This window comes from Phodopus roborovskii, unplaced genomic scaffold, assembly GCF_943737965.1.
Source record: "Phodopus roborovskii unplaced genomic scaffold, PHOROB, whole genome shotgun sequence".
Taxonomy (NCBI): domain Eukaryota; kingdom Metazoa; phylum Chordata; class Mammalia; order Rodentia; family Cricetidae; genus Phodopus; species Phodopus roborovskii.
The window spans coordinates 9,595,886-9,620,322 of record NW_026126525.1 but is presented as its reverse complement, the minus strand read 5'-3'; the positions used below and the strand labels follow the sequence as shown (position 1 = coordinate 9,620,322).

Sequence of the window (24,437 nt, the reverse complement as noted above, 5' to 3'; positions counted from 1 at the left end):
GCTGTTTTATTGTGGTAACATTAACTTTAATAACTTGATTAAGGTGATAACTGCCAAATTTCCCTACTACTGTTATTCTTCTCCTATCTACAATTAATAAATGTCCTATTCCCAGTGTACTTGCCCTGCTAAATTTGAACTAGGTGGCTTCTAAGCCCTTTTCATCTCTAAATGCCTCTGACTCTTGTAATATATTAAATCCCCTAACTTCATTATGATTATTAAAAACCAGAAATTAAACCCCCAGATTCCATAGAAACAGCCCAGTATTCCATTGAATATTAAACAGAAACAACACTGAATTAAATGGTTTTTAAGCAGATGAAAGTTTGCCATTTCAGCTTGAGAAATGCTTTATCAGGACCCCTTTTCTGCATAACTCTCTTAATTAACTTCTCACAAAGCCAATCTCTGCATGTCTCTTTCTCCCTGCTAGTAGTAATCAAGCCATGTCACCCTAGAGAACCATTCAAGAGTGAAAAATGTGCTGAGAGCTAGACACCCACAGAACACAAGTCTATTTATGTCCCATTCCCATCTGCACCCCACCCCACCCCCTGCTGTCCCTGTGAGATGCACCTGTGGCCCTCACCGAGTGGCTTCTGGCTACCATGTGCTCCCACATCACTTTAGAACCTTCAATGTGGTTTTTTGTAGACAATTGTTTTTGGAATGGAACTGAGCACAAATCCCTTATACAGTATGAGTGTAAAAGGGCTTCAGTTAAGCCAGACATGATGGTTGGTTACACTTGTCATTCCAGCACTTGCAAACCTGAAGCAGGAGGAGTGCCACTAGTTTAAGATTCAAGATAACTTGATTATACAAAGTGAGGCAGGGACAACCAAACAAACAAAGCAAATTTTAAAAAGCCTAAATTCAACCACTTCCAGACTCAACATTATTTTCAAATGTTTTAACCATTTGACATTTAACATTTAACATGTAACCTTAGTGCTTTTGTAGAGCTGAAAGCAGCCTAGTAGTCTATCAAAGGACCTTGGGCATCATTTGAAAGAAAGGATCACTTATTCTAAAATCACTGTAATTCTAAATTATTTATTATAATATAAGAAAGTATAATAAAAATGCCCTCAATCCCAACATAATTCATGGATATTCAAATGAGATTTTAACTCTAATAACATTAATTTTTATCTTTAAAATTCTGCATTAAATATAAACTTAAGTATCTAATAAATCCCAGACAGAAGTGACTACAGGTTTTCAAGCATAGACTTTTGCATTGGAAATGTGTCTTCCATTTTTTGTTACTACCGTGTGAAAGCAGTGGTTGGACACTGCACACAGTATTAGCTTTCCCCTCTTCATGAGTGTGGCAGGATTCCCCCTTGTCTTCTTAAGTTATTGTTCCCAAAGCGACCCTCATCAGTGTTCCTACTGGCGAACTCTCTGTCCTCAACACACCTGACCTGTCCTTCTGTACCATGCTTACCGTGTTGCATGGGGAATAAGATTATGGGACACAATATAGGCTAATGGATGTTTATTCAGGGAGAAATCACTTACACCAGAAACAGATAACCACCCCAGGTTACAGTTCCAAGGATGCCTCCAGATGTTCTCTATCTCTGACCAGGAAGTAAGAGAGTGAGCTGGGGCCCAGGACCCCAGACCTAGTCCCCCCCCCCAGGTCATGACAATACCTGTCCTCATGCCCCAATGGGCGTGGTCAGTGCAACAGGTGGAGGCGGGCTTGATGCAAAAATATATAGAAAGACAGTAAATATCAAGTATGCTCTAGGAAAGGGAAAATTAAGACCATACATACCTACTGCCAGTGAGATAAGAAGAACAAAGGACAAGAACTACATATCTAGTCCTAGGGTAACACTATAGAGGTGTCCTAAGCTGGAAAGTTTAAGTCTAGTACCTAATATTTCTATTTAGGAAGAGAGAACAATAATTGTGACAGTCTAATCTTCAACCTCATCAAAGACCTGAGAAGGAGGATAACAATAGTAGAGTAGGCAGGAAGTATGGGCGAGCAACTTTCCCAAACTACAGTGAAGACAGAAACAGCAGGCTACCTGGACAGTCACCTAAAGTCTCACAGCAACTTCAGGGCAACCAGTTTTGGCTAAGGTCTGTAGTATCTGACAGACCACTACAGAAGGAGGGAGGTGGAAAGGCTGTCTTACCCTGACTTGGCAAGCTTCAGCAGTCTTCTGTATCTGTCTCCTGCAAGCACACAGTAGGACAGCATGTCCAAAGTCATTGGTTGATGTGGGAGCAGTTCTTTGCCCAAGAAGCCATTAGCCAAGGAGAGGATGGACTCTAGAAGGAGTGACATCAGTGCCCAGTATGCTCTCGGGAATAGCCTGAGAGGCCATTAACTGAGGAGAGGATGTACTCCAGGAATGGCATCAGTGCCCACCATACTTTTGGGAGTAGCCCAGTGCTGTCATGAGCAATAGTGTCTCATATCAATGGAGTACTAATATTAAAACATTTAAATGCCATGTTCTGCAGATCTGTGAAGTGTTTGAAGATCAAACATCTATGTCTGACTAATCTTATAGGCATAAGAAACATGGGTGATTATAATCTGTAATACTGAGGAACATAGCTGTACAAATGGCTGAAACTTACCAAAATAATTTAGCAAGGGCAATGATTTTAGCAATATAACTACGTGTGTGTGTGTGTGTATAAATCTCTAAAACAGAGGAAGACTTGAAATGTCTTGACCAGAGGTAGAACTATATAGTGTAACATGATAAAAAAAAAATCTTAAATTGTATCATTATACAAAATATCTTGAACATATGTAAAGGTATACATACATAGACTATGATAAAGATATCTGTGCATAAACAGAAAAGAAAATCTTACACAGTGTGACAAAATATAACATACAAATTATCCAAGAAAAGAATATAAACTTAATTTTACATAAGTTACAATATAAAAGAATCTATAACAATGTAAGTTGTATATAACTAATAATTACTAAGATAATTCAAAAGAAGCTATGCTGATCTACCTATACCCCATCCTAACAATACCCTCCCCAACCATACTGTATACTTATCTAAAAGAGATAACGCAAGTCTGAACATCACCTTCCATACCCAATCCTAAGCAACTAAAACCAACTCTATGCAGACGAATATTATTCCTTAATGTTAACAGTAGGGAAAAGGGGCATCATTCTTAAGATTACTTTCTGTTCAAATGGGATAATGATGACTCCATGGACAAAACAAATTTTCAAGGGGACTAGCTGTAACATTTGTGGATATCTCACTACAACCCTGTCCACCAGATGGTCTCTTATCTCCATCCTCTTGCCTCCAGAGCTGTGATTGGCAGCCTGCATTGTTTACCTTCCCACTGCCTGCTTCTTTATTTGCAAATTGTTTCTCTGTTGCCTTAGTTCAGGTCTCGATCTCAACAGTAGATTTCATGTAAACCTCCTCATTGGTTAAGCTGTCTATAAATGTTGACTATTGTTGTAACTTTGAGTAGAATAAAGTCTGGCCTCCTTAACAGTATTTTCAAGTCCTATGGACCATCTGTAGTCCAGTTACCCGATTCAGTCTTCCCAGTCCACTCACATCACTCACCTGCAGAGGTTCCCCTGGTGGCTAACAGTGCTGATCTACAGCATTAGCAATAGAAACTGCATGTGGATTATGGGTGGGACCTGTACACTTAAAGGCCTGTTGTAGTAGGTTGTACCTAACAGATACTCAGAGACTATTACATTTAATTTGGTGGAGCTAGTTAACATCCTACCTGTAAAGCTGTGTCATGAGGAAGTGATTTCTTTTTAGTTGAATATGTATTTATTCCCTTAGACATTGTTAGGAAAATTCTGTGTGGCTTCTCTGCTATAAAGCAGAGCAGCCAGGAAATCAGCTGTGAGGTTCCCTGTCCTGCTCTGTTTGTTTTCCTTGTGGCAATTAACTCTCAGAGTATTTCACAACTGTACTGATACTTGCAAACAGGCCTGATCCCAAGAAGCCATGTCTGCTCACAACACCTTATGATGTGAATTGTCACCAAGAGAGATTCGTGACAGAGTTGTTTATTTAGCAGCAAACAGTAACACAGAATTAGAGTGAATCTATCCCCTCATACGGTTCTGTGTGAAAGAGGGGGTGATGTTTTTCTCCTATTTTAGCCTTTCACTATCATCCAGTATGTTTTGCTCATCTTTAACTTGAATTTAGTGCACATAAATATTAGAATGGTGTTTGCTTTGAGGTAGAAGATGGGTTTCTCTGGAGTAATAAAAATATGTACCAGTTATGAAAAAATGTGCTATCAGTTATCCAATATGTCTAGTGTATTAAGATTAGGCATCCGCCTACAAAACATTTTAAAAATAGAAAAACAGATTCTCTGTCCCTCTCTGTGTTCTCCCTTCTTGTCTCTTTCTCATCCCTCTCTCTTTCTTACACACACACACACACACACACACACACACACACACACACACACACACACACTGCTGTCCCTTCTACTATCAAAATGACAGAGTAGCTTTTGGAAGCTTATTGTTAGATGCAGAACAAGCCAGCTTTCAGAAGGACATCCACTTTTCTGTGCGGTCTTCACTCTAGGGCAGATTCTGTATTTGTGATCTCGCCTGAAGATGACAGTAGCTGCAGGTGAGGGGGAAGCATTAGAAACAGGTGGGTAGTGTTTGGACTTAGATTTCCTTGCTGCATTTCACATAAACCATATCAAATGAAAGGGGAGAGAATGCTGAGTCAAATACTGACACATGCACAGCAAACAGAAAGGATTGGTAACAGAGCATGGTCACGAATATGAACTTCCAATTCAAACCCCTGCTTATCTACTGACCTCCAGCAGGACTCACAACTTCTCTAAGACTAAAGACATTTATCTGTAAGGGAGAGGGTAACATCATTCACAGGGACACATAAAAGTGTCAGTGGAAGTAACCAGCCTTCTCTCTAAGTGCTTCTGAAGTTTGTGTCCAACAAGGCCAGAAGTATTTCAAATGTGGATTTCAAAACAAAATTTAGTATTTGCAAATGAGACTGAAATCTAAGCACATGATCATTTATAGATCGTATATATCACATCCATCCTGAAAATGACTTTCTACAGTGTTCTTAATGTTCCTAGCGTTTGACTGTGACCTGTTGTGTGAGATAGCTCCAGTTTGGGATTTTCTACTATGGTGTCATGTTGGCACTCTAAAAGGTTGGGATCTTGGGTCTTTGGGGATTGTGGGCTTTTAGATTAGGGATGTTCAGTCTGGGTTGTTTTTATGTTACATGTGAGCAGCAGAGCCTTAGGAGTGTGAGTTAAGCTCATGTGTCTGGGAGAGAAAGGTGGATTTGAACTGCCATGCCAGGAACACCTTCTCTATTTGTGCCCTAGTGCCAGCCAACATTGTCTCCACTGGAACGAATATTCCAAGGAATAGCTTCCACTGAACTCATTCTCTGTTATGTGACAACCTAAAACTGTTGTTTAGGATACGTTTTGAGTTACATAGAAAATTCCATATAGAAGTTGATATATCCACTACAATTTGAGTCTTGTGTAATTTTAATAAATACTAGACAGCAACTTTATACCTGAATTGCCCTTAAGTGGCTATTGGAGACTGGGGATTCTGTGTCTAAAGGGGAATTCAATGGTATTTATTGAGTTCTGTTAGCATACTTACTGTTGCTTTAGATACATAGTTGTTCAGTTCATAAGGAAGGAATGACGGGAAGGAAGATCTCCAGCTTACTTTCCCAGAGATCTAACTGTGCAGCCTGTGCTTCCCTAGGCGATGTGGTCCTCCTGATGAATCTGCCTGCAGACAGCCCTGCCGGGCCTGCCAGCCCTACTGAGGAAGGACAGCACCTGCCTGATGGAAGGATGGCCACCCCCACCAGCACCTTCACCCAGCAGGACATCGATGATGGCATAGTGTGGTACAGACACTCGGGAGCCCTGGCCCAGAGTGACTCCTTCCGCTTCCAGGTGCCCTCTGTCTACATCCTGACCATCCTTATTCACAGGCCACGTGGGCCATTTTCTTCAATTGCCCATCTAGGCGAGGGAGGCATAATTAGTAGCATTAAGAGTTTTGTAAAATGTGTTTATTCAGGTGAAAAAATAATTGGTAATACCTAGGGGTCTGCTGTTACCTTTTATTAAAATTGGTGATAGACTATGAGATTCAGTCTGGCAATTGTGAATACAAAGTCATAACAAATATCAAACAAGACTGTTAAACCACTTGGTATAGTTTAAATGTTCTTAAAGGAAATCAAAGTAGTGAACTATTAAGAATTGTTGAGGAGAAAATGACTTTTGAAGACTTACATGAAGTGCACAAAGTTGTATGCACAGGAAAATTGATGGTACTATTTAGTATTGAGCAGGAAAACACAAAACTAAGTGGACCAGATGTTTGACTTTGGAGCCCAGGAACACAGCAGGAAAGCAAAAAGGGAGAACTGGTTAATTTTAAAACACAAGGAGTTGAGAAAGGAGAATGAAGGCTGATTCTTCGAAAAGAACAGTAACATATAGCAAGAAAGATTAGAAATAAAAATTAGACAGAACTACTAAGGAATCAGGGACTTTGAGCTTAAGCAGAACACAAAGTTTTATAAGATGTCAGAAAATACATTTGTTCATTGTGGTGCCTGTAGCATGCCCTTCGAGTTATAGGCTTTTCCTTTGTCTAAGGATGCACTCCACTTCTAATGCCTGCCATGTGCATTTTTGTTGCCCTATTAATTGTAGAAATCAGTGCTTTTCCAAAGAGCAGGTTGATAGAAATATGGAAACTATTAAGATAAGGTTATTCTCAGCACATGGAATGTCCCAAAGCCAGTAAATGTTCTGTGCCCTTTGCTCCAGTTAACTTCTCAATTTCAGCATCTGGGACGGCAGCAATCCTCAGAGAATGAGTCGATATTGAGGCGAAGACCTCAATCAAAAGAAGTCACCTCAGCAAACTAGAACCCACAGATCTGCCTTCCCCTTCGTGCAGGGTCAAGACAATATGTTGTCACTATGGAGTCTTTCCCTAGAAAGGAATTCTAAACACCTGATCAAATTGACATCAAGTTGTTTTGCAGTTTGGTTACTGAGTGAAATGAAATAATGAAAACTAAGTTAAAAGGTTCTGGATTTAGGGAAAGAAAAGAGAGAGAGAGAGAGAGGGAGGGAGGGAGGGAGGGAGGGAGGGAGGGAGGGAGGGAGGGAGGGAGGGAGGGAGGGACTCCCTGAGGCAGATATGCTGGTACATACCTATACTTCCAGCACATCTTACGTGCAAAGGTCAGAAGTACAAGAACATCAGCTGCATAACAAGTTTGAGGCCAGCCTGGGCTACATGAGGCCCAGCAAGTTACTCACCCACTCACTAGATTTACAACATGTGACCAACCATCATTACTTAGAAAGTAAGTCTGTGTGGAGTCCTCACACTCCTTTCATAAAGCATGATAGAATTCCTCCCTGAAACTGCTTTCAAAGCATTTGTGATATTCTTTAAACATAGCCTCCAGAACGACAAAGCATCCTTTTGGGGACATGGCTTTATAGTATAGCAAATTAGCTAAACATCACCGAATCTATCCAAACTGTGGTGTGCTAGGTCAAATAGTGGCAACTAATTTTGGTTAAGAAGGAGATTAATTCTGAGGTAGTAAGTTTTCCTTTTTAAAAGATGACTTATGAACTCCCTTTGCAAGGATTCCAAAAAAGAGGGAAGGAGAGAGGAGAGAGTTTCAGCAGGGGTAGCATAGTTATTCTGAATGTGAAGTGACTCTGAGTTGATGTTCTCCTGGACATAAAAGTGTTGCTGTCTGCTTTTAAATTCTCATTACTCTGTAGGCATACTCCATATTCTGATCTGAAAAGCACAGACACTTTATCCATGTGCAAAAGTAAATGGTTAGTAACTTTTCCCATTTATCATCTTAGTGTCCCTGGAAGATTTTAAACTGAAAGAACGCTGTCATAATGTGTTTTTTTTTTTTTCTCCTTCCTTTTTTCCTCTTTAAAGCAGGAAATGTAACATAATGAGTTGCAAAGATTTAATTCCATTTTAATGCTAAAGTGCTGTCATGAGCCATCAATGCAGTCTGTCTGTTACTTTGCATGTATGATGGAATTCATGTAGGGCGGCTGGCATTTTTAATAACTAGAAGGTCTAGGGAGAAGGCATGTACATCATTTTGGGTGTTAAAAAAAAATAGCTGTGTGTTCTTATCCTATTCACCCAGGCTCTGTGGATGTGGTTTGAAAAGGACCAACATTGTATTTCATGATATTTCACTCTCAGTGTATTTATGAGGAGACCAGCCTGATTCATTTGTTCTGTTAACATGTCCATCTTTCACAACCTGATCAATGCAGTTTCCTTGCCATAATGATAGAAGAAAATCCCTGAACTCCTAGTTTCTTAGGTCTACCCAAGTGAGTCATCCTGGCCAGTGGCAAGATGTGAACCCAACTGGACCCTTAATTCGGACTTTGAGACATTGCTCTATTTTTTTTTTCTTAATTTTCACTTTCCTCTGTATGAAGTGGAATAATTGTACTGCTTTGTGGGGAATGGGAAAATTACCTTTGAAAAGCAGGTAGTAGAGTTGAGCCCATACTAGGTGATCAATGAAGTATAACGTTGGTTGTTGGTCATTGCTTACAGTGATGATGTCAGATTGACAGTTCTTTGCAGACATCTGAATATCCTGAAATTCCATGGCAGGCATCCGACATCATCTAGATGAAGGCTGAGAAGATGGTTTTCCTTTGGGTGCCGTGTACGGTACCCTGCCTTCTGTCAGAAGGAAGATACAGCTACCTGCAGTCACACAAGGCTCAGCAGCTCTTGTGACAGGACTGTAGAAACAGTGGAGACAGGAGAGACTTAGGGGAGCATCTCAGCAGCACTGAGAGGGAACTACAGAAATGGGTACAGGAAAGCACACAAAGTCTCACTAGTTAGCTCTGGTTGGTCGCCAACTCACCATCTCCCACCCAGCTCCCCTACTGTTGGCATTCAGGCTTGAGCCACTATCCTCAGCGCACTTTTCAGCATTTTGAAGCAAGAAAAAAGTTGATTTTGTGACCATTTTGTGTCCTACCTATAAATGTTATCAATGTGCCACAATAAGGCTAAGATATTTGATTCATTGTCTGTATCCACTCTGGGTAAAGATGAACGGAATAGAGAAAAAAATCATGTTATAGATGCACATTAATAATATTCTATAGCCATAAAAATTATTCACTTTCAACACTACTTAAAACTGTAGCAAAGTATCATAGGATTGGGTTAAATAAAGAGAATTTCAAGTACATGTGAGTTTGTGTTAGAAGATTATGTAGAGATATCACAGAAAAAGATTAATCCAAAATGCTTCAATGTGTTAATAATCACTTTTTCTAGATAGTGAAATTATATATATATATATATATATATATATATATATATATATATATATAATATATATATATATTTTATATATATTATATATATATATATATATTTTACTTGCATGGATCTTCAGAACTGCCCAAAATGGTTATGTAGATTTTTATATAACCAGGAAATAATTAGCAATAAAATACAAAGAATAGAATGAGAATTGTAGGTGCATATAGAATTCGAAGGCAGATGGTTTGGGAGTGGGGAGACTAAATTCAGTAGAAGATAAAGGTTCATCATGATGATTTTGTTTCTCAGGTGTCTAGTGCCACTGATGCCCAGGCCCACCTGGAAAGTCACATGTTCAACATTGCAATCTTACCTCAGGCGCCTGAGACACCTAAACTCTCCCGGGGGACATCTCTCCATATGACCGTGAGTTGAATGGGAAGGCTAACGCTTTCCTCTTGGACAAAGCGCCCATGTTTGCAGAAGCTAAGTGAGCCGGTGCCCTAGTGTGGGATATAGTAAATACTTGGCTCAAAACCACCACAAGCCAATAAGAACAACCCTGAAAGACATTTCTCACTAGCTTGAAAAAGGAAATCAAGAGTCCCCTCAGAAAAAGAAGATTATGTAGAATCTATCTTGACCATTCACCCATTGCCCCTTGGCTTTCTTCAACACCCCATACAACTCCAACGTCGTTCCCCAGGAACTTGAGAGAAACTTCATATTATCAGCACTTCTAGGGTAGAGTTAGTTTTACCATTTATAGCACCTAGCTGGAGAAGCTGTTCTTCATGTTGTAGAGCTCTATAAGAAGCTGAGTGCATAAGTGTATAAGAACTCAAGTGTAAGAGTTTCCTGGAGCAGATGATGTCAATGCTGAGTCCAAGGAGATAAGTAGCAATTAATTATCCAAGTAAAAACTAGAATAAGGAACGTAGGTAGAGTGGAGGGAAAACAACCAAAGGCTTTCAGAGCACATGGAGGATCCAGGGATGTGAAAGCTGATGACTGCTGAGAAATGGCAGATAGTTCAATCACCTGGAGAGATGAGGAAGGAATAGTGGGGATGTGGAGATCATTACACCCAATCCCAGACAGCCTGTGTGCTCTGTGGAAATGCATGTAGCCCATGGAAACATCTAGCACTGGTGTCCAACTATGGCCCATGGGATGCATGGAGCTGAGACTAGCTTTAAATATAGCCCAAACACAAAATCATAATGAGGGACTCTAGCCAGCCTGAGCATGGCAAACATGGCTCTAGCAGGCCTGGCCCTCCCCTCCTATTCCCACTGCCTTGCTAAAAAACTGTTAGATTACATTTCTAAAGCTAGTCATCAAGGTCTAGTCTCTTATTTGCCCACTTCCTCCTACTGAGGCTGACCACCAAGGTCCAGCTATCAAAAGTCAAGCAATTAAAACCCCCTTTGGCTCACCTAATTATCACGCCAAATTACAATTAAACACCTCATCCCTGTGTTAACAGGTTTTCCCCTTTCACCTTTATAAACTGCTGTTTTCCTATGAGCCCATCAGCCTCCTCTATCCAGAGGCGGTCTTTTGTCCCCCCCCCCAGGACAAATACTTTTGCCCCCTCTTTCTGGTTCCTTTCCCCTTCTCCCTCTTCTTCTGTCTCCTGCCTCTGTCCCATATGCCTGCTATCTGTCCCTCTGGGACAAATGTATCTCCTTTGTGTTGAGAAGTTGGTCTCAGGGGTCCTGAGCTGATACCAATCTCTTTACACATAAACTGTCCTAAACCACTGAGATTTTCTTTGCAGCATTCTAATGGCTTGATCACATGATCCTTGAGCATGAATGTTATAGATGGCAGCATCATATTGCAATGGCAAAGGCTGGATATGCCTGGAGGAAGATATCACCAGGATTGGCCTATAAAGCTCAGTAAAGACAAATAGGAAGTACAAAGTACACCGTAACCCTGAGTCTAGGGTAGATGGAATGCCAGGCTGCTCCTTCAGACAGAACTATGAGCATACCAAACCCCGTAAATTTATTATTATGGGTCCATGTGTTAGTTAGCACCCATATAATTACACTCCGGGGTAGGGCATCAGCCTTGGGCCACAACAAAGATAACAGTGATAGTTTTAGAAATTATGGGGCTGGGGAGTGACAGAGATATAAAGGGTGAAAGCAGAAAGTTTTTAATGAATAGCTGGTATCGGCATTTCCAGCATAAACTGTAATTTAAAGAAATCATAATTCGGCAGCATTATAAAGTCTATAATTCATCATTCTGACTGGAGGAACTTGGATCAGAATTTTCTCTAAACTGTAAAGAAAAATGTGCATATGCATTTCTTGCCAAATGCAAAGCACTATTATTTTGAGTTTAGAAGGGAAAGAAATGGGCTGGGAGCCATGGGGTGGTGCCATTTGCTCTGCCATGGTCTTCTAAAGAGATGCCATCTTGCTTCAGCTGTAGTCTATGGCTGCACACTTACAGATTAGGTCTGTCTGCTTGAACCTTGGATCGCCCCAAAGTCAATTTACTGTAAAATGTGATTTAAGCTTACATTACTTAAAATATACACAGCTGGTATTCCTTTTGGCATTAATGAGCGCTATTCCTGTAGGGTACACTTGTTATATGTGACAACAGTGATTTCGACTCATCTAAACATTTAGGTTTTGCACATATTTGGTAAATTGTAAAGACACATGGTAAATACAGATGAAATGTTTTTATATATTCCATGCGAGCATTTCATAGATGTGTTTGAAAGAAGACTGTTTCTCATTCCTTAGTTATTCATTCTGTTAATTCTTCTGAGTACCCATGACAAGTGCTGAAGAAGACACTGGAGATTCAGTGACCTTAAAACACAGTTTCTAGTTCAGGGATCTTTGCATCTAGGAGGAGCTGGCAAGTAAATAAGCAGGAAATCATACTGTGGAGAAGCCACAGCAGAGCGACCATTCTGGAGCAAGTAGGAGGGTGCCTTGTGCAAGGAAGCATGCAAGCATCTAGAGGAGCTGAGCCATTGAGTGTAATTATACCCAGACAAGGGTTCTTAAGGCCTCAGATTTAAGTATGTATTGAAGCCACCGGACAGTTATTAAAATACATTGGAACTCACTCTGAGTTTTATAATTCAGTAAGTCTGGTTGTAGAGCCAAAAAGCTGAATTTCTAGCCAGTCCCAAGCGATTGTTTCCTGCTGTCCAGATGGCCACACTTGAGGAATTACAAATCTGAACTCAAAATACAGGGAACTCTTTCTGGACAATGGGGTGGAGACAAAGCATGAGGCATAATGGACATTGCAGGTAGTTCAGTGGGCTGGAGCTTAAGTTGCTAAATGTAAAAGCAAGAGGAAATGTCAGTCAGATTGCAAGGGACCTTAAGGATAAAAGGAGTTTCCATTTGTCCCAAAAGACTGTCGGAGGCTTTACAATGGAAAAGCCATGACCAGAATTTTAACAATCAATTTAGGAAGATTATTGTTGCCACAGAGCGTCTGGTTGGGATTTTGTAGAAAAAAAAAAGAGTCAGCCAGATTACAACATGAACCCCATGGTGTGGGACTCTGGCTTCTGTAGAAAGACATTTGCATGTTCACTGTGGCATTCCTCACAAGAGCCAAAGATGCAGATGAAGAAAGTGCGTGTGTGTGTGTGTTATGTGTGTACACTCACAGAGCACAACATGATATAGCCATATAATGGGAAGTAATCCTGTCATAAGGTACATGGGTTAACCTCGAGGACATGCAAAGTGAAATTTAAGCCAAGAACAAAATTGACCAATAAGATATGGCTGCTCTTGTACAGCAGTGTAGAGTAGTCAGATTCTCAGGAGCATAAAGCAGAGCTGAGGTTTTCAGGGGTAAGAAGAAGGAAGGAGAAGCTGCTCCCTATATATAGTTTCAGTTTTTTAAGATGGCAGAATTCTAGGCTTTGTGCAACATGCATTGTGGTTAGCACTACTCTACTCTTAGAAATGGTTAAGATTGTTAAAAAGCTGAAACACAATTAGAGGTTGAGAGATTGAAAGACACGTCTAATTAGAATACAGAAAGTCCCTGGCTCTGAGAGTACCTCTGCTCTGCTATCTGAGGTCAGGGACATAAGGAGACATGGCGGCCTTGATTTGGAGTGGGTTTCTGAATGGTGTGTGGAGCATACAGTAGAGCCAAGATCACTGTAAGACCTGACCTTCTATGCTGCATACCTGGAAAGCCATGGCAGGTGAGGAACAAGATCCAAAGTCCTCCTGGCACCCTGGCTGGAACAGCCAGTAGTCAGGCTGAGAGGAGTGTGAAGGAAGCCACTGTGAGTTCCTGGGAGTGGCTGTCCATGAGCAGATCAGCGACATCAGGGAGAGAAGAGTTTGCAGTCTGGATGTACTCAGAGGTGACATGAATAAGATGAAAACTATAATTCTTAATCTTCGACCAGATGTTATAAAAAAAAGTCTTCTGTAATTATTTCCATGAAGCTTAATCTCCCACTTCTTAGTGTGTTTAATTGATGAGCATTGAATACTCCAAATAATTAAAATTGACTACTTTGATATATCACAGTCCCAATATTGCTCTAGGAAATTAAGTCCCCCCCATTTTCTACATAATATCTATTTTGATTAGTAAAGACATGGAATCTTTAAATTCCAAAATAGAATGTCTGTTGTCTTGGCTGAAACCTGTTTCCCTTTTCAGTAGTTCTGTATCTATAACAATTATCTTCTTATCATTCGATTGCTTAGGGACATCTGAATTTTCAGAAGTATTCATTCCATGACACTTTTAGAATCTTTGATTATAGTGGTTTTGACATTGGAAGATGCCAACCCATACTTGACATGGTGTTGAAGATATTCTTTTTGTACATGTATCTGTACCCACATGGATGGCCTGTAAACATCTGTTATGGGGCATATATTTTTAATTTGTTGCCCTTACTTGTTTTATGTTAGCATAGCAGGGTGGGGAGGCCAGCTGCTGTTGGAAATTCAAATTTTCTTGCTAATTACATTCCAGATCTGTCAAGGGCCTGAAATACGACTTTACTGTAGGAGGTTGTCCTGACCTGCAGATGCTGCCTCTCTCCGAGACAGCAATGCCTTTGGGACAATTACAGAGCAATTGCAACCCTCAGCCTTTTATGGTTAAAAATAGGTACCACACCCTCTTGTGAGCAGGAGTGAGGCCCACTTAATCCTCTTCTCAAAGGGAAAATTCCTTCTGAGATGAATTGGCTTTGAAGATAGGGGAGTGTGTCAAAGTCTAACCTACCTTCAGGGTCAGTCAGGTGGAGCCTACAGCAGGCAAGCTATTTTGTTCTGTATTAAAATAGCACCTGTGACCCAAGCCCAGACCCAGGTCACACTACTGCCCCTTTACTTCTTGATACACTGCTTTTGTGACAGCTGTCCTCGACCCACTGTCATGCAGTATCTGGGAGTCCTGGCCTTTGGTCTTCTGAGTGTTGCCACTGCTAGGGTTTGTAGATAGGAGTTAGTAGATGGATGGTGGATGCTGCACACTGCCCAGTCCTCACTGATCAAAAGGTAGGAGAGAATGGTGCTATTTAGTTCTTCAGAACAGGACAGTGGATACAAAGATAACAGAAGCAACCTTTTTATACTTTAATAAGCAAATATTTCTGAATGTAAACAACTAGCCACTTTTGGTGTCGCAGCTGGGCTCATCTTTTTTTTTTTTTTTTTTTTTTTTTTTTTTCAATTTTCTTTGTATTTATTCTTTGTATCTTTCACATCATGCATCATGATTGCATTCATTTCCCTGCCTCTTCATATCCACCTTCCACCCTTACAACCCTGCCCTCCCGAAATGAAATAAAATTAAAAGGAAAAATGGGGAAATCTCATCATGGAAGCTATAGTGTGACACAGTGGGCCATACAGCAAACACTTTTGTCCGTATATCTTTACTTGCAAGTGCTCATTGCAAAGAGCCATTGGTCTGGTTTGCGGACTCTGATTTCTACCCCACTGATGCTACACTAATGATGCTGGGCCCTCACTGGAACTCCTCTTGGCTATCCTGTCATTGCCCTGTGTTGTGGAGGTCCTGCAGCATTGGGTCTGCAGGGCTGGCCCCTTCACATGCTCCTGAAGGTCATAGAGGGGTGTATGTGGGATGGGCCAGCTTATAACTCTGGTTCTGGGCTTATACAGTTGCAGGGTTGGTCAGCCCACCAGCTCGCCCCCATCCTCACCACCAGCCCAGCTTGTTCACCCCTTGCAGCAATAAGCTTTGCCCTCAGGGTCAGCTCTCCCATGCCTATACCATCAGGGTCAGCTCTACTATGTTGCCCATGTGAGGTACAGGAGCCACTTCTCCTGAGTGCTGAAGCTGGTGAGGAGCAGGGACTTACTACAGCTCTTATGACCTCAGGACCAGCTCTCCTTCCTGCCACAGGTGGCAAGGGATAAGGAGAAGCATCTCTCCCCTAACCCACACCACCATGTGGTAGCTGATGGGTGGGGCCAGATCTCCCATGCTTACATTCTCCAGGGTCCTGCCAATAGGGTCAGCTCTACTGTGCTGGCTACATTCATCTTTAGTCCTTTGAAGCCAGAATGCTGAACGGTTCCCATTAGCAAGGCTTGGGGCACAGGAGTTCTCTGAAGAACCTTGTGGGGCTAAGACTTCAACCTCTCAACCTGGTTCTCTCCATAACATGCTAGAGTCACACTAAGCCCATCAAATTAGAGGAGTAGAGATGCAGTGAGCCAGCTGTGGAGAGTGAAATCACAAGACATGATATTCCCCAAAGTGGTGTACTGCAGGGTCCATCTGAGAAAACTATAATCACCTTGGAACAAAAAGCATGCTCTGACATAAACCCAGGGCTGTGGAGGAGGAAGCAGTTAGAGGTGAAGAAACCTGCTTAGGCCTGGATGGCCTGAAAAGTTTCTAGGCTAGCCACATTCATAGTCTAAGAGACCAGATCCTTTGTTTAACTTTGGAGGAGACCTTGCCAAATGAGACTAATTTAAAAAGCTCAGAGCAAATTTGGTTTTGTCTTCTCATTAAGATTTGGTTTTGCCTCTGGCTCTTGTTACCATCTGTTTTTAATTCTTGCTTTCTCCATCTTGTCCAGGCTCGGGAAGATGGCCTAACTGTCATTCAGCCTCACTCCTTATCCTTCATGAACTCAGAGAGTCCCAGTGGAAAGATTATATACAATATCACTGTACCTTTGCATCCAAATCAAGGTAAGATATGCAGGGAAGGTGTTTTTGAATGACTGACACTGCCTTGTGATTCCTGACCAGTCCTAAAATCTCTGGGCTTCTGCCTGCTCCTTTACACAGTGGTACTTGTGGAGGGTTTGTGAAGGAACTGTCATCTGGGTTAGAACAGAGAAGCGGGATGTATACTGGCTTTGGCTCTGACTGAGCTTACTAGAGGCATAATGTCTCCTCTTATTCACTTGCAGAACTGGACACACATAGACATTGTGTGGAATGGGCCCTGAAGAAGTTCAGACAGACTAACAGACCAAAATGAGCAAGTGCTTTGGACTAGAGGTTCTGTTGAAATCTAAAGGTGGTTGAGCCGTATGTACTCAGCACCAGTTGATAGGTCCATCTTCCTGTAGGAAGAAATGGAAATGTGTAACTACAGTCAGAGGTCAGGTGGGGCCTACCCTCAGTCTCCAGCCTGTAGCTACCTTAATGCTGGACTTAACTAACAAGTCTCTGTTAGAAAGACCAGTCCACAGAGGCAGCCCTGATATTGCCTCCGAGACTGCCTTTGCTCAAGCAGGAAGCCTTTCTCATTACTGCATCCCCAAGAAGAAAAGGGTATAATAATGAAACTCCATTGCCCTTTGATAAAAGCTAAGGAAATGAAAAGACATTAAGTTATATCTAGAGCTTTTCTTCATGGTGTAAGCTTTCAGGCTGGTTTAGGTTGCTTTCTGCAGAACTCACCCATCTCAGGTGAGTTAGCGCAGCACTGAGACCATGTGCCTCCCTCTAAAGACTAAATAAGACATGAGAGATGAACACAGCACAGGCTCCATGTTTGCAAAGTTTCTGATTTGCAGCCATTAAAGCATTGATCATAAACTAAGTGCTAACTGTGAGCCTATGTTGATCTTAGAATAGTCAAGATCTATGCTTCGGTTGCTAGGATCATCACAGAAATGGAGGAGTATCTGACAATAAAAGGAAGTCTAGAAAAACATTTCTTTGGCAGTAGATCAGTTTGGGCCCCTGTCTTAAGGACTTTTGATCTTTGTATTGCTTATCAGTTGGAAGTTTCATAGTAACAGTAGTATGTCATTTACTTATGGAAAACCATGTGTCCTGAATTACATTAGTAGCAGTGACTTGCACCTGTCTGTGCATAGTTTATGTTCCCCGAATCCAAAGACTCTATTTGGTGCTCTCTCTCTCTCTCTCTCTCTCTCTCTCTCTCTCTCTCTCTCTCTCTCTCTCTCTCTCTCATATGTGTGTATATGTACATATATATTCATATAATCCATCTATCATCTATCTGTCTGTATGTACATATTATGTATGTGTGTATGTACACATTATGTATGTGTGCTCAGGTATGCTCAGATGAGCATACGCATGTGCCTGTGGAGGCCAGAGGTAGGTATCAGGTGTCTTTCTCACTTGCTGTCCACCTTATTGGTGGAACAGGTTTTCCCACTGAACCTAGAAATTACCTCAGCTAGCTGGCCACCAAGCCCCAGGGGTTCTTCCTATCTCTGTCTCCCAGCACTGACCTTACAGATGTGTGCTGTCATGCTCACCCATGGGTGCTGGGATTCAGCCAGCTCCTCACGCTTGCATTACAAGCTCCTTACTGGCTGAACCACCCGGCTCGAGGCTTGTGTGTTTCTTGAGTAACTTGAGAGCAGTAGTGAAAGAAGAATGGGTCAGGAGCCATTGCTCCTGAGTGTCGACTCCCACTCAAGGGCAGGGAGGCAGGGGTGGGTGGTCCTAGCCATCCTGGCATCCAAAAGCTGCTGTTTCACTTGTGTTGGTTTCTTCCTCCCCAGGTGTCATTGAGCACAGAGACCAGCCTCACTCCCCCATCCGGTATTTCACCCAGGAAGATATTAACGGGGGCAAAATTGTGTATCGGCCTCCCGCTGCGGCCCCCCACCTCCAGGAGATCATGGCTTACTCCTTTGTTGGTAATGCTTTTTTTCTCTGCCTTGAAGCACCCAAGTCTTTCTTAATCTTCATGGCTGGTTCTCTTCCTCTTCTTAAAAACTTGTGTACAGTCTGCTAACACTCTTTTCCCCCTATTCCAAATAACTAGGGACCTATTAGCCTGCACGTGACATGGGCCTAGGTCTATCTTCCTTTTGTCACTAATTCATGTCATGGGCACACTTTCAGCCAACTTTTATTTAGTGGCTGTGCTGTGTCAGTCACTGGTTGAGGAGAAAGGCTCAGTGGTAAAGTTACAGACAAGGCTGACCTAGACTGAGGAGTGAAGAGGTGGCTGTCCTGGTGGTAGCTGTTGGCAAAGTGGAATGGGTATAAGCCAAGGTAGCTAGCTATGCATGTGAAGATGCAGAGAGAACATTCCTGGAGGAAGACATTGTGCCTTCCGTGAGGCCTGGGAGAAAAGAAAATATAACGTTCTAGGCATGGCAAAAGAGGCCATGATATTTCTGTGATACATAGGGTTTAGCAGAGCAGGCAGGGGTGGGTGTGACTGGAGAGTAAGGGCAGAGTTTACACTCCACAGGGGCTTGCAAAGATCTAGGTGTTTAACCTAAGATCTGCAGAACGCAGTGTAAAGTTGAAGCTACAGGGCATGGTTTCCATGAGGACTCTTTCACCACAGTGATATGAGTGGACTTGAGAAGAGTCCATGCAGGCGTGGAGATTGCAGGTGATCTTCTAGGATGCTAGCCCTCTGTGGACTGCGATACCTCAGGGGAGAGTCCATGCAGACATCAGAATGAGCGTGATCTTCCAACTTGAGCTCCAGGATTTGACAGAAGATAATTTAAAAAGTTTATTTTTAAAAGATTGAGTAACAAAACAAACTGATGAAAATTCTGTTCATTTTTTAAAGCTGCTGAATACCTTTCCACTGTATCAGAATAGCCTTAACACTGCCCACCATCTTTTCCTCCCTTGACCCGTCAGTTAATACAACTAAGAAGTAGTAGTTGTGATTACCACCCCAAAGTTCTGTGCTTTGGATGATTTAAAAAATCTTGGTGTCTGTTTATTATGATATTTAAGGTATATGTACTATATGTCTATAAATAAATACTACTTTTATATCAAAAAGTTATTCAAACAAAGTTATTTCTCAGGAAATTGAATGTGGGTAAAATAATTATAGAGTTTCTTTTTTATTAAGTAAGTAAACATAAACTGGTATTTTTCATTAGTATAGAGTTCAATTATCCAGAAAATGATTAACTCCTCGATTAGATTGAAAATTTCTAAGGGCAGGAAGAGGCCCCTATTCTGAGGAGTACCCTTGATATTTAGTAACTAGTTAACTAATAGTCCATGAAAGTATGTATGGTTCTCTAGCTCCTACTTTCCAAGACCTACTTTACAGGAAACTTGTGCTATCCTGAGATTAGAGAAAAGAAAACATGTCAGCTGTGGTTAAAGTAATTTCCAAGCCTGCCACACTTGTCTTGGTTCCATGAGTCTCTTTAGAGAGAGTAGAGCTGTGCCCTGTCTAATCTATAGGATAAATGCCACAAGATAAATAAATGTCTCACAGTCACAGTGTTTAAATCATTGTTCCAGATGTCATTCAGTTCTACAGTGGAATTGACCACACACACACACACACACACACAGAGAGAGAGAGAGAGAGAGAGAGAGAGAGAGAGAGAGAGAGAGAGAGAGAGAGAGAGAGAGAGAGAGAGAGAGAAAGAGAGAGAGAGAGAGAGTCAGTGCATGTGTCACCCACAATCGCCATTTTGTAGGATTTTGGGTACTGATAAAATAGGATCTGAATGAATGTGTTGTAAGTCACCCTAACTGCTGTGACACCAAAGTATTCCAGTATGAATGTCCTTTTTTGTTTAAAATTAATGCTGGCATCATTAAATCTAGCATTCCATGAGCAGGGATGTCTTGATCGGTCCTTAAACCAGATCAATGTAGATTTAAACACCTTTTACTCCCCTAGCCGCCACTCTGTATCTCTCTGATCCCAAAGTGTTTAGTACACTGATTTTCCTCTCTTGTTCTTTTAGGTCTCCCAGAATCAGTGAAATTTTACTTCACAGGTAAAGACTTTAATCTCACTTTTGTTAGAGACTGGGGTATCTCCTTTTCTTTTTGTTTCCTAGAAGTTATGTTGCTTCTGTTCTAAAACAAGTCTCTTCTAAAATAATTATATAGTTAATTAGCTAGCAATGACTTAATTTTGTATTCACAGGGGAAAAACTACTAAGAATGTGCAATGTTAATGTTACTTGAGCCCTAGTGGAACTTGTCTATTTATTAAAAAAGAGACAATGGTAGTTGAGATCTTAAAGTTGGGGTCCCACAAACTGGAGTTTAGCCTCTCTGGGAATGTTTCCCAATATCTCTATATACAAATACTTCATTGGTAATGGAGATCATCTTCATAATATATGTTTGGCTTCCAGAACATTTGGCCTGTGAGCATCCATGTATTACACCTGCTGATGTATAGTAGTTATATGGAGTCTTAAATATCGACATTTGTTAAATGCCTTGCCTCTAGAGGGAAAAGTCTTTGAACCCAGAGCAGGAACTGAAAATGCTTCTAGAAGTTTCTGCATCCTAGTTTTGCTTCCTACTGCAATAGAGACTGAGGTAGCACAGGGAAAGGCATTCTTGCTCAGGTTAGAATGAAGATGGTTAAATTTTTTATATATAATATTTTAAATTTAAATTTACAGCAAGCTTGTTTTACATGTCAATCCCAGTTCCCTCCCCTTACCCACCTCTCCTGTCTCCCCCCTCCCCCAACCTCCATCCCATCCACTTTCTGCTAGCCAGGGAGTATGAGGCCTTCCATGGGGGAGAAAATGGTTAACTTTTAAACTAGCTGTTCAACTGGGATTAACCATTCTGTCAGAATCAGCCATCCTTGGATCCTGTGATTTTGTATGTGGGGAGAAATCTTGGTGGGACAGAAAAATCTTCCCCAAACTGCCCTGTATTTCCTTTCTCTTTGAGGGGATAAATCATGTGGCAAGTTTCAGCATTGTACCACAGTTGTATGAACCCACTGTCAGCTCATCTCTAGGGAATGGCCTGCAGGTGACCATGCAATCAGTACGCATCAGTGAATCAATTCACAATAAATGTCATCTTAGGCGTTACCTAGCAGAGTTGTGAAGATGGGTGTTGTTTCCAGCATTTTTAGCTAATGATCCTGCAGGCTACATCTATGTAGCACTGGAAAAGGACAGAGCAGTATTTAATCCAAGTTCCTGGTCTGCAGTATAGGATAGTTTTGTGTCCTGAGATGTAAGTGGGTGGGCACAAAAAGCAAGGAAAGTAGCGTGCCTCATCCTTTTGAGCAGAAGGCTTGGGTAGGTAGAGGGCCAATGGTTAACTTGCCCAGGACCTGAACTTAAATGATCCTTGAGTTTTCATGAGGCTAAAGCAATGTGCCTTGGGCTGATCTGAAACTATCTTAACAGCCCAAGATCCCTCTGTTTTCAGGGCTGGTAGAAGGTTCTGTTTTTGGAGAAATACTTTTGCAATCCAGTAGGAAGGCAGCCACCTCTTTGAAAGGAGTTTTGTGACATAGTTTTGAACTGGACAGATAATGAACTAAATCAGTGGCCAGCCCGAACCCTGACCTGAACTCAAGGAATGAGGGTGAATGGCTGGCTCACTGTGGTTTATCTGCTGAGAGCAGAGAGTCAGTGCTCCTGAATTAGCTGTCTTTGTGATAAGCACAGACCCTGTGCAGAGCAGTTCCAAGCAAGGAGCACATGTCAGGCAAATGGGGCCCACAGGAAGCATTTAACCCAAATAAGCAGTGTGTCTATTTCTCAGAGAAACCAGAAACACTCCTTAAGAGAGGGAAGATGTGCAATTCTTAATATTTTTATTGGCAGTTTTACATTTGCTTTTGAAACTCTGCAACCATGTGACATGGTTTCTAATTACAAAATATTTGCTGGTAGATAGCTTTCTGCCCCTTAAGAGGCAAGGATGTGTTTGGTGACAGTGAACAGCTGTGTGATTGGCCCAAAGCTCTTGTAGTGTTAGCCTTCGCTGTCCTCCACTGTGTGGGAATGATGAAATCTCCCTGAGCTTTAGTAGCAAATATAACTGTAGTTTCACAATTCTTTCTTTCTTTTTTTTTTTTTAAACACAGAGATTTCTGTTGTACACTCTGGGGACTCCTAGAGGGCCCCCAGTCCACTAAAATTAACAGAAGAGTGTATGTTTGTCCAGAGCCTTCAAAGCTAACAACCACCCAGTCTCTATTTCTGATCATCCAAAGAGAAGATTAAGCACACACAAAGACAGTGCAATAATTTTGACACTTTGCTAAAATGACCAAAGCTGTAAAACCTTCATTTTCATGTAGGTTTTATCTTTTGTCCTTCCGAGGGCCTGATTGGGCCTTCTCTATGGTAAACATGAAGGGTGTCTTGTAAGTCTCAATCATTTAAATCTGTCTCAAGGACAAGACAGACCTAAAGCAATCCTAGTGAAATCATTATCCCTGAGACACACTTTACATTAAGAGGTCAGAATCCTGCCATCATGCCGCCAAGTCCAAAAGAAGAAAAAGAAACCAGTTTCCTATAACTGAACCATCTGCAAGTAAAGAGTCATTTAAAATAATCAACAGTGCCATTTTCTCAGTAGCCGTGGTAGATAACATGTGGATGTTACCAGTATACACCCCACCTGGGCTTAGGGAAGGGAGCAGGGATGTTACAGAAAAGACAGAAATGAAAGTCAATGGTTAGATGACTTTGCTTTCATTTCCCATGGAAGATGGCAGTAAGCCAGGGAAACAAAGTGGAAGGTCACTGTTTGGAATGGTATCTTCTATTTATGGCCGTGGGCAGAAGGACAGAGTTAATGGATCTGCATACTTGCACACACATGCTGTGACAGACATGGACAAATGTTCTGCCCCTCCTAAAGAAATAATATGGAGCAGAATCACTCCCAAAAAAGAGTTCTTAAAAGAAAGTACTTTTTTTTCTGGGATATTGGAGAAATATATTGCTTCAAAGAACCTTTCCATAAATAAAAGTCTTTGCTGGTACCACGTGAGAACTTTAGCCCTAGCACTTGGGAGGTTGAGAACAGGAGTTAAAGGTCATACCAGGCTATGGAGTGAGTTGGAGTTCAGGCTGAGCTATATGGAACCCTGCAGGCTTTTCGTTGTTTTTCAAGTGCTTATCTTACCTTACTTCCCCACTAATGAGCCTCAAAATCACTCTTTAAAATAACTTTGTAAAAAATTTTAACTTACAAATAAATACTTATAATTTTTTAGAAAACTTAATATCTTTGTGGTTGTGAACTCTCATCCTTTGTCTTATCCATAGAAAATGCTGTAGTAGATTTGCTCATCATTGTTACACTTACTTATTTTTAAGCATCTCAACAAGTTGCTAAGTATTTGAAAAAATAGGGTAAAGCAGCCCAGACTTTAAGTAAGTTGATTTATATTTGCACGTATGTACTCAATTGTGTGTGTGTGTGTGTGTGTGTGTGTTTACTCTTACCAGTTTCTGATGGACAGCATATGAGTCCAGAGATGGCCCTCACCATTCACTTACTTCACTCTGATCGGCAACCACTAGCATTTCAGGTCTGGGCGCCCCTGTTGGAGGTTAGCCCTGGAGGCCGCACCTCTCTAGGTAAGACCTGGGGGGCTGAGAGATGACTAGCTCTGGAAATTAGGCTGTACCAGAACAGCAGTCCTGTGGAAACTTCCTGATGGCTGCTGAAATGTAGTGACCCCCTCTTCCAGAGGGGGTGTGTTCACCCCCACCTACATCCATCCTCCTGCCCATTCTTATGCAAATCGAAGCAGGACTGAGAGGTGGAAATAGACCCTTCAGAGGCCAGCCTTG

The 24,437-nt window shown here is 41.5% G+C and overlaps 1 protein-coding gene across 1 annotated transcript in view; it reads left to right on the top strand.

The window, feature by feature from the left end:
- The window catches only part of Fras1 (Fraser extracellular matrix complex subunit 1), a 245,647-nt gene that overhangs the window by 133,673 nt on the left and 87,537 nt on the right, over window positions 1-24,437 (top strand). Inside the window, exons 30-35 of the mRNA XM_051198572.1 lie at window positions 5,786-5,982; window positions 9,710-9,826; window positions 16,497-16,611; window positions 18,414-18,551; window positions 20,601-20,633; window positions 24,090-24,221. Coding sequence (XP_051054529.1) covers window positions 5,786-5,982; window positions 9,710-9,826; window positions 16,497-16,611; window positions 18,414-18,551; window positions 20,601-20,633; window positions 24,090-24,221 — 732 coding nt within the window. The remainder of the gene's footprint in view (window positions 1-5,785; window positions 5,983-9,709; window positions 9,827-16,496; window positions 16,612-18,413; window positions 18,552-20,600; window positions 20,634-24,089; window positions 24,222-24,437) is intronic.